The following is a 9,966-nucleotide window of genomic DNA, read 5'->3' on the forward strand; positions in this document are numbered from 1 at the left end:
ATAATTTGCAGATTTGTTAAGTAATGGACAACTACTATTTATTTCAAGACCCATAACACCCTACTTTTTTACTCTAACTAATGAACTAGGCCGACCTAATTAAGAAAAATCGATTAAAGCATTTACTCCACATAATTGTCTTACTTTTTCTCAAGAAATGTCATCTCAATTTCGTGGGCATGTTGAGAACGAAAATTAAGACCTGGGAACTAAACACAATGACGTGTGTTGACAATGACGTAAACCCCAATGACGTTTACATCTGCCAGGCCCCATTTCTGTATGGTTATCAAATAATATACAATTTGCAGTGAATTATACTGCTTTTTGATGGAATCTAAAGATACTAAATAGTCAATATGTCTGAATGAACTCATTTTTAGCCTCACTTGTGTTTATTATTTAATCAATAGGCTAGATGCAGGCATTGACAAGGTCTCCTTCTGACACCTTGTTACTGCCTTTTAATTAATTTACTTTTACTTTGATGGCTGCTTTTCCAGTCCCATACAGCAGGAGAATCCCACTCTCTACAGGACCTCCGCTGTCGTTTTACCTTGTTCGTTCAGAGTATTTAACGTTTCCTATCGCGTATTGTTCATTTACTTTTAAATCGTCACTGTTGTAAGACTGTTGAAATAAGAAAGTCTTCAGTTTCCTCTTGAAAGCCTTAATGTCTTCAATCATTCAAATGTTTCGTGGAAGCTTATTATATAGTCTCAGGGCCGCATATTTAAAGGCTCTGGAGCCTAAAGTAGACATATATCTAGGTTCCAACCGTTTGAAGCCATCTGTAACTGTTATCGTGTTGACACGATTTGTTGACTGCACTACATGCAGCAATTCTCTTAAGGGGATCGTTCACCACAGAAGCCAGAATCGGCAAATATCTCTGAATTTCTATAATTTTACCATATGTTTTTGGCATTACTACTCTGCTGATTCTCTATAATTTTTATTGGAATCGGACCATTCCTATATATTTTTTTTTAATCAAAATTTGAAAAGTATAAATAAATTTTATTTTTATTTTTCTCGAAAAAAAGGCATTGAATTGAATATTATTTGTCATGCTTAGTGCGAATTTGGAGCGTGAAAATATTTTTCTGATGAATTTTTTCTATAATAATTTTATATTTCATTGGTATTTATATTTTTTCTCTTTTTCAAAGTTTGAATTGTTTCTTTAAATTTCCAACAGCATTAAAATTATACCTCCTCAGACCAGATTTTTGCATTTTTATTCATCTTTTCAATGATATCTTTCTCTCGAAAATCAAACAATAAGTAAGTAAGAAAAATGTACCTAAAAGAAAATAAGTATGTTTTTAAGTTATGAGCTTCCAAAAATTTGCTATAAATCTTTGCCGTGTTTCTTGAGAAAATCAAGATAATATCATTATGATAACATTACCTTGTACTTTTATTGTTTATTCCTACATGAAGGCTCCCTAAACGAAACATTTAAACCCTAAGTTTACTAATACTCATGATGTAAGGATGTCATGAGTTGGGACTGGCCTCTCGTAGTTGCCAGAGTTTTAGGTAGAATGTTCCAGCTTTGTTCACTATTTCAAGTTTTCCTCTCTTTTTGGTTCTTTTCTGTTGCTCTCTGATTACCTTTTGTTCTTTCTTTGACCTTATGTAACATTGGCCTTCCTATAAAGTTCACGAGGACATTGGGAAAACACAATGTACATATGAAATCCAAGAAAACAAACACACATGCAACGTAACTTATATACATCTTTGGAGACTCTGACTGTTCTTCTCGTAGTTCGTAGTTTGCATTCACCAACACACTACCAATGCCTTCCATCTCTGCCAGACGTACAAGATTTCAAAATATAAGTGAAAAAAAATCGCTATATATTTGCAAAAATAAATACGCAATGACGATTCTGTCGAACTCATTCATGCAGATAACTCAGTGGAGATAACGTCATCATTTAAAGACTGCTTTATCATAATTTGTAAAAAAAATATTTGGCTGAAACTTCTGGAGAGCATGTACGATATATTTCTGCATACATAGAAAAAATAATACGATTTTTTATTTCTGAAAGTTGTTATGTCAAAAAACACCACAGCCTACGATCCCCTTAAGTATTTTGGATGACCGGTTCTGATAACTTGGTGGGTTATTGTACATATTTTAAATTTAATTCTCGCCTTAATCTGCAGCCAGTGTAAATCAATTAGTATAGAGGTGATCCTTTCCCTAGGTGAGACACCTTTTATCAGTCTTGCTCCTCTGTTTATTATGTTTTTTATGCGCTTTTGGTAAATTTTATTAGATAGAGCTTCAGTAGTCAATCCTGGTACTAACACAGTATTTCACAAGTTTCTTCACAGAATTTTCGTTCAGGTACTTTTTTAGAAACGCAATATTTCTTAGATGATAACCAGCTGTTTTTATTACATTATTTATTTAGGCTGTGAGGACAGCAAGACAAACGGAGAGATATTGACCGTTTACTAAACTTGCAACGGTCACTAAGTTACAGAGTGCGGACGGAAAAATAGCCCCGGAAGAAAAACTGCTCCAACCACCAAAATCATTGTTTTTTTTTACACAAGACAGATTATCAAACAATAAGGCGGTTGCCTAAGGAAATATAGAATTATATACATTAAAACAAAGCTCTCAAAGAGCGCAACATTATGAGACAAAAAGCCACTACGTGGAACAAATAATAAAATTACAATTATCAGAAGTGTGTCCAGGGGAAGGAAACACAATGGGGAAAACGATGTCCTTACCAGTACTCCCCCCAAGACAGCAGGCATCGGAGATGGTTGATGCGATTAATCCCTGTATCATAGAGGGTGACGTAGTTCCCCTGTGGTGCTTGAACGGAGGGGAAGATTGCTCTTCTTTGGAGGAATCGTTTTCTTCTGTCATTGAGTGGTTTTCTCCCACTTGGTGGATGATTGATTCTGAGTCAGAATCCTGGGTCTACCAGGGCCCGCGGTGATTTTCTCATTGATTTCAAGGAATGCTGATTTTAATCGGTCGATCATCACCCAATCTTCTTGTTTGTGAACGTTCAAGAGAAAAGATTTGGCTGTTCTTCTGATGACTTTGTAAGAGCTGCGGTAAGGTCTAGTCAGCGGCTGGCAGTGAGCATCGACCCGGATAAAGTCGTAGTCGCAGTCATATAGGTTCTTGGGCATAAAGTGTCTTGTCCTATCATCGTATGTTTTCAGGCATGGCCTGAATTTCCCAGCGATCTCTCTCAGGTGATTCAGTGTAGTGCCGTCGGTATTTGCAGGGAAGAACTCGCCAGGGACTCTAAGCGCCTCGCCGTAGATCTTCTCCGCAGGGGAAGGTTCGCCGTCTGCCCGGAGAGCAGTGCGAAGACCAAGGAAAACCCATGGGAGTTGCGTTTTCCTATGTTCGTCCGTACATCTCGCCATCAGGGCTGCCTTGAGAGTGCAATGAGTTCTCTCGACCATGCCATTCGCTGCTAGTACAGCGGCATAGCAGACCAATTGTTCAAATTGGTCTAAAAGCACCAAAATTGGCACACATGTAGATTAATATATTCTAAACATTTTTGGATATGGAGGCATTCAAGATTAGCCCTTAGGAAGATATGGCGGCCATTGTTCAAAATGGCCGCCATTTAACATTAGCGTCATTACATAGACTTCATTATGTGTCGTTAGTTTGGTGCTAGATGGGCCGAAATTCCCTTTTTTTACATCAGAATTAACATCAATAAATGTTTAACAGATATTTAGATGAATCTTCTCAAAAATGGCCCCCAAACTGGCCGCCATTTTGTGGAAAAAGTGGACATTTGATGAAGATTTCAATACTCAATGACATAATACCTCTAATAACCAGTACCTGATTTCAGGAACACACTTTAATTGCTCAAGTTGCTTTTTTATTTCAAATTGCTGGCAAAATTGCTAGTCAAAATAATACACAGAGTACGGGAAGTTTACAGTATGGTCAGATTGTAGTTATATAGTCGACCAAAAGCCCAGTCTCTAGGCACAGTACTTGTGTAATCCTGCAGTACATACATGTAATACAATAACGTAGATTTTGCCACACTATGTTAATTATGATTCCGAACTTTTCAAATCTGGTCACCAGAATTATGAATGTCTACAGATCATAATGTTGGTTAGCAAGTTTTCTGTCCCAATCTACTGGCATTCGCCTTCACAGAAACATAGACCAGTGCATTGCAGTGAAGCGTTCTTGCACTTGCAGCGGTTTTTGCAGCCTTTCTTGCATCCGCAAGACACCAGCTCATAGCAGGCCTTGGATGCCTCAGGGAGTGTGGTCCAGAGTGGTGTGTAGAGCCCATCATCACTCCGATGCCAGCCCCAGTCTGTTGGTGGAGGGAGCACGGGCGTTGGTACCAATGCCTGGCCCCAGACATGACCACCCTGAAGGGCAGATCTCTTCACATGCTGCTCCAGAGCAGCGTAGGTTGGCGGGATGTTCTGAACAGAGTTCGTCTTTGCAAAGAGCTGCTTTCTCGCCTTGTTGACGTCCTTGCATTTGCTTGTGCGGTCATACAGGAGTATGACAAACCTCTCGATGACATGCATTGTATCCTCTTGGATGCTTGTGGGTGCATTTGCCAGACTCAGCAGGGCATCAGTGAGTTCTGGCAGCGTGTTCCATGTTGCCCAGGCAGATTTCTTCCCATGTCCGACGAAGGCTGACACAGTATCACACCCTGTGATGGCATGAAACATTGGAAGAGCACATGCCTTCTCTGGACCAAGGGAGGAAGCTATTTCATGGGCTGCAATGTAGCGGTAGTTCTTGCCTGTCCCAAAGGCTACCCAGAGTTCGTCTCCAGCTGGTAGTTTCTGGACTACCATCACTGCTAGGACCACGACGTCACTGTCTACTGTTCGAACCTGTATCTGGTGGTGACCATGTTGTGCAGCATGTGCTACATGTAGCATCATGCGGGTGTCTGCCTCTTCTTGGTTGCATGGTGCGAGTGAGTTGACATCCTCTTGCTGTGGAACACAGATCACCTGCTCCCCATCAGTGACGACCAGTTCCTTGCCTTCTTCTTGAAAGGACTCTGCAAGCATGGTGGAGAGGTAGCTGAAGAGCTCCACTTTGTTGCTATCAACTCGCAGGAAACTTTAATTTCCTGGTATGACTGCTGAGTCGACAACACGCCGACGTACTCCCTTTCCACGCTGTTCTCTGGTTGATGCCTTCAGGGAATCTGCTCTGTAGCTGTCCCACACAAGGTCAAGACGTGATACATGTTGGAAACGTTGTACAACGTATGGGATGAACACTTGCTGTGCATATTCCTCGAACGTGTTGGCAGTACCCGGCTTCAACATCTGTACGATTACTGCTCCATCGAGGACAACAGCAGTGACAGTAGGAGCTTCAAACTGAGGCTCAGCATGGCCTTCAAGGCACACCAGCAAGTCACTCTTGCTCCCTAGGTACAGTCTCCCTCCGTCAGATAAAGCTGGAGGGCATTGCTGATTTTCATGCCTGAAGAACTCTTCTAGATTCCCATCACGGGTCTGGCAGCCGATATATAATCGTGCGAAGAGCGCAACATCATTCTTCAGAGATTTGACCTGTTCTTTTCCTTTGGGTATATTGGGTCCTCTCTTGGTCGCAAACAGTATCGACCAGTTGGAACTTCTTTGCCATGGCTGCAGTCTGGAACAACGCGTCTCTGATGTCAGGTGGTGCTGCTGCTGCCTCACCTGCAAAGACACAAAACACCACCATGTTACCACAAGTTACTACTACAAGCACCATGCCTATCAACACTATACTATTACTGCAGCCGCCGTCACTGCCACCAACGCTGCCGCTGCAAAGTAAAATTAATTTTCTTGTGAAATGGTAGCCAAATTATTTGGTAAGCACAGAAGTATGTGTAATTGTACAATACTTATCACCTCTAGCACACTTATCACCTTTAGCATCCACAAAAAGACAAATTATGGTACATATTCAATGACGCTAACGGTAAATAGCGGCCATTTTGAAAAATGGCCGCCAAATGTGCTACGGGGAGAATCTTGAATGCCTCCATATCCAAAATTGTTCAGAATGTATTAATCCACATGTGTGCCAATTTTGGTGCTTTTAGAACAATTTGAACAATTGGTTTCATATTTCTTACTATGCCGCTGGGCTATGCAGGGTTGTATGTCGTGGTGCTGTTGAGTGTCGTTCCCATCAGATTTGCCAGAGAGAGCCAGATCTCTGACAAGAAGGCAGAATCTCGGTCCGTTGTGATATCGTCGGGAACACCGAAGCGGCTGATCTAACTCGACAGGAGAGCTTCGGCGCAGGCATGGGTGGTTGTTTCGGACATCGGAGTCGCTTCTAACCATCTAGTGGAGCGGTCGACGATCATCAGGAGGTATCTTGCAGAACCTGAAGGAGGCAGAGGTCCCACGATGTCCGAATCGTCTCTTGGGTTGGGGAAAATCGCCGACTCCCGACTCGGTATGGCGGTTGACCTTACTCGTCTGGTAGTTAATGCAAGTTCTTGCCCACTCACGGGTGTCTTTCTTGATCCATGGCCAGATGAATTTCTCGGATAGTAGACGGGCTGTAGTGTGACCCGAGGGGTGTGATAATCCGTGGATGACGTCGAAGATCTTCCTTCTGCAGGAGGCAGGAATCCATGGGCCTGGGCTGGTGTCGCAGAAGATGGTTTCCCCGGCCGGGGCGAGGGTAATGTCCTCCATTTGTAGGGTTGATGTTGCTGTACAATAGTCCTGGGCCTCTGGGTTGCTCTGCTGTTCTAAGGAGAGGTTGGCGTAGTCGATCCCCAGGTGGACTGCATTGATCTCGATCCTAGAGAGGGCATCGGCGATGGACTTCTTCTACCCCGGTACATAACTAATAGTGCAGCCAAATTCTGCGATGACTGCTAGGTGTCGTTGTTGGCGAGAAGACCATGTGTCTGAAGACTTTGTGAAAGCATGGATCAGGGACTGGTGATCCGTCACGATGGTGAAAGGGGTACCTTCAAGCATATATTTGAAGTGGCGGATGGCGAGGTAGATGGCGAGGAACTCCCTGTCAAACGTGCTGTACCTAGTTTCTGCATGTTTGAGTTTCTGGCTGTAGAAGGCCAAGGGCTGCTGGTAGACGTTGACCATCTGTCCGAGGATCGCACCACAGGCGATGTTGGTGGCATCGGCAGTCAACTTCAGGGGGGGGGGGGGTGCTGTCGTCGTGGTACACCAGGGTGGCGGCTTCGGCGAGAGCGGCATCCATTTTGTCAAAGGCACGTTGCTGCAGGGGACCCCAGACGAGCTTTTTGCCTTTTCCCTTCAGGACGTAGTTGAGGGGAGTCAGGATATGGGTGATGTAGTGGATGAAGCGACGGTAGTAGTTTACCATCCCTAAAACTCCTGAAGGTGCCTGATGGTCGTTTGCGTTGGGAAGGTTTTCACGGCATCTACCTTGGTCGATGTGGGCTTCACGCCCGCTACGGATATTTGATGTCCAAGAAAGTCCACCCTCTCGGCGCCCAATGTGCACTTGTCGAAGCGCGCGATCAAACCATTCTCCTGAAGGCATTTCAGCACAGTGCGGAGGTGTCTCCAGTGTTCTCGTCCTAGAGAAGATGAAGATGTCGTCCACGTAGCAGACACAGAACAGCAGGTCCCCCAGGATGCTGTCCATCAATCGATGAAACGTAGCCCCAACGTTGCCTAGGCCGAAGGTTGAATATGAGAAGGTGTAGGAGCCAGACGGCATTATGATGGCAGTCTTAGGCACATCCTCTGGGAATGCAGGAACCTGAAAGTATGATTTAAGAAGGTCCATTTCAGTAAAAATTTCTGCCCCATGGAGGGCGCTGGTGAGGTCTTGCATGTTCGGCAGAGGGAAGTGGTCTGGCGTTGTGATGAGGTTAAGGCACTGGTAGTCACCACAGGGCCTCCATGTCCTGTCCGATTTCTTCACCATGTGGAGAGGAGACACACAAGGACTGGACGCATTCTTGCATATGCCCATCCATTCCATGTCTTTGAAGGAACGCTTAGCATCTCTCAGCTTCTGCGGCGGGAAGCGGCGGAACTTGGCGAATTAGGAGGTCTCATTGTGTTTATGTGGTGGTAGACCTCGTGCTTGGAGGGGGACCCCGGCGACTGTCGAAGTTCTGGCTTTAAGATGTCGGGGAACTCCTGAAGAAGGGCAGCGTATGGCTGCGCTACGACGGCAGAGATGGGTGTGATACCAGGACCACCTCTCAGTGGGCAGGTTCGGCATGTCCCGGTGTCGATGAGGTGTTTCCCGGCAACGTCGATGGTTAGACCATAGTAAGCCAGGAAGTCTGCGCCAAGGAAGGGGTGTCTGACATTAACGATGGCAAAGAGCCAAGTATAAAATCGGCCCATGATTGAGATTTTCAGCACGCTAGTCCCATAACACTGTATGGGAGGTACGTTGGCGGTGATGAGCGAGGGAGCATCAGTGCTAGGCGCACAGTTTAGGTCAGCCATAGAGGGAGGAAACGTTGACTGCTTACAGCCAGTATCAACCATAAGCCTACGGTTGGATACAGCGTCGAGGATGTAGAATCCGATCTTGCTGCAATCTGCTACTGCGGCCACGATCAATGTCGGCGGTGGCTGGCGTCAAAGTTTCTTTGAGAACTTGCTGGGGACCCTACACTTCATTGCTTTACTACCAAACTGCTGGTGGTAGAAGCACTAAATCGGGTTCGGTCTATGGTTCTGCTGTATAAGCTGCAGAGGTTTCTTCTTTGCTAGGGCAAGGATTTCGTCATCGTCAACAGAGGGCCCCGCCAAGGAGCCAAGGGATGAGCAGCTGAAGGAGGATGATGCGCCAAGGTAGGAGGCCTTTGAAGCTTCATATAACTTCTGTACCCTTGACAGGAGGTCGTCCATCGGCAGGGTGTCGGTATCGTTGAGCTGTGCTCTCACGTCCTGCTGAAAGTGTCGAAGGAATATTTCACGAGATAGGCTTATCTTGCGTCGTCGTTCACTGGCATCTGCTTCTGGCAGCATGAAAAGTCCAACCAGTTCATTCCACGTTTCTAAGGAGGAGGTGTCGCCCATGGGTCCATTGCTTAGATCAAGGACTTTCTGTGCCCTTGCTGAAATGGAAAGTGAGTATATATTAATTAGTTTGGTTCGCAGGTCGTCGTAGGATGCCTGCTCGGAGTGAGTATCAAGCCATGGGGAGATCTTGTCAAACACCTCTTCAGGGCTGGAGGTCAAGACGATGTCGGCTTTGGCGCAGGGGTCTTTTACCTTGGCCACATTGAAGAGTATATCCTACCTCAAGAACCAGGAGGTGGTATTATGCTGTGAGAACGGTGGCAACTTGACTTTGGGTGCAGCTAAGTGATTGTTGGGTATGATGGGCTGGGTGGTTTCGTCATGGTCCGTTGATGCATCGGGCCAAGGGCGTGAGATGGTTATGTCAGATATACTCATCGTTGCTGCCTCATGAAGAAAAAAGAAAAGAAACTGGAGTGTTGGATAAAGCCAAAAGACGTTGTTAAATGTTAATGGCAAAGGGAGATTTACGAAGGTAACGCAGCCGTAATTAGTCCGTTAATGGCAAGCCAAAACTGCTATGTGTTACCAACATCTCTGGGGTCACCAGTTGTGAGGACAGCAAGACGAATGGAGAGAGACTAACCGTTTACTAAACTTGCAATGGTCACTAAGTTATAGAATGCGGACCGAAAAGTAGCCCTGTAAGGGAAACTGCTCCAACCACCAAAATCATTATGTTTTTTTACACAAGACAAATTATCAAACAATAAGGCACTAGCCAAAGGAAATATACAATTATAGACATTAAAACAAAGCTCTCAAAGAGCGCAACATTATGAGACAAAAAGCAACTGCGTGGAACAATTGATAAAATTACAATCATCAAAAGCGTGTCCTGTGGAAGGAAACACAACGGGGAAAACGATGTCCTTACAAGGCATTTAGAGACAGGTT

General features: G+C 44.7%; 2 protein-coding genes across 2 annotated transcripts; both read right to left on the reverse strand.

Annotated features, from left to right (window-relative positions):
• Positions 1 to 2,901: 2,901 nt before the first annotated feature.
• LOC137643088 (uncharacterized) lies at positions 2,902 to 7,011 on the reverse strand. Its single transcript, XM_068375934.1, has 3 exons — positions 6,871 to 7,011; positions 6,296 to 6,776; positions 2,902 to 3,509 (listed from the first exon to the last, which is right to left on the reverse strand). The coding sequence occupies exons 1-3, from the start codon at positions 7,009 to 7,011 to the stop codon at positions 2,902 to 2,904; spliced, it is 1,230 nt and encodes a 409-aa protein (XP_068232035.1).
• A 1,023-nt stretch (positions 7,012 to 8,034) lies between these two features.
• On the reverse strand, positions 8,035 to 8,529 carry LOC137643089 (uncharacterized). Its single transcript, XM_068375935.1, has one exon. It carries the CDS (start codon positions 8,527 to 8,529, stop codon positions 8,035 to 8,037), a length of 495 nt encoding a protein of 164 aa, XP_068232036.1.
• Positions 8,530 to 9,966: the final 1,437 nt, after the last annotated feature.

Source organism: Palaemon carinicauda, chromosome 6, assembly GCF_036898095.1.
Source record: "Palaemon carinicauda isolate YSFRI2023 chromosome 6, ASM3689809v2, whole genome shotgun sequence".
Lineage (NCBI taxonomy): Eukaryota > Metazoa > Arthropoda > Malacostraca > Decapoda > Palaemonidae > Palaemon > Palaemon carinicauda.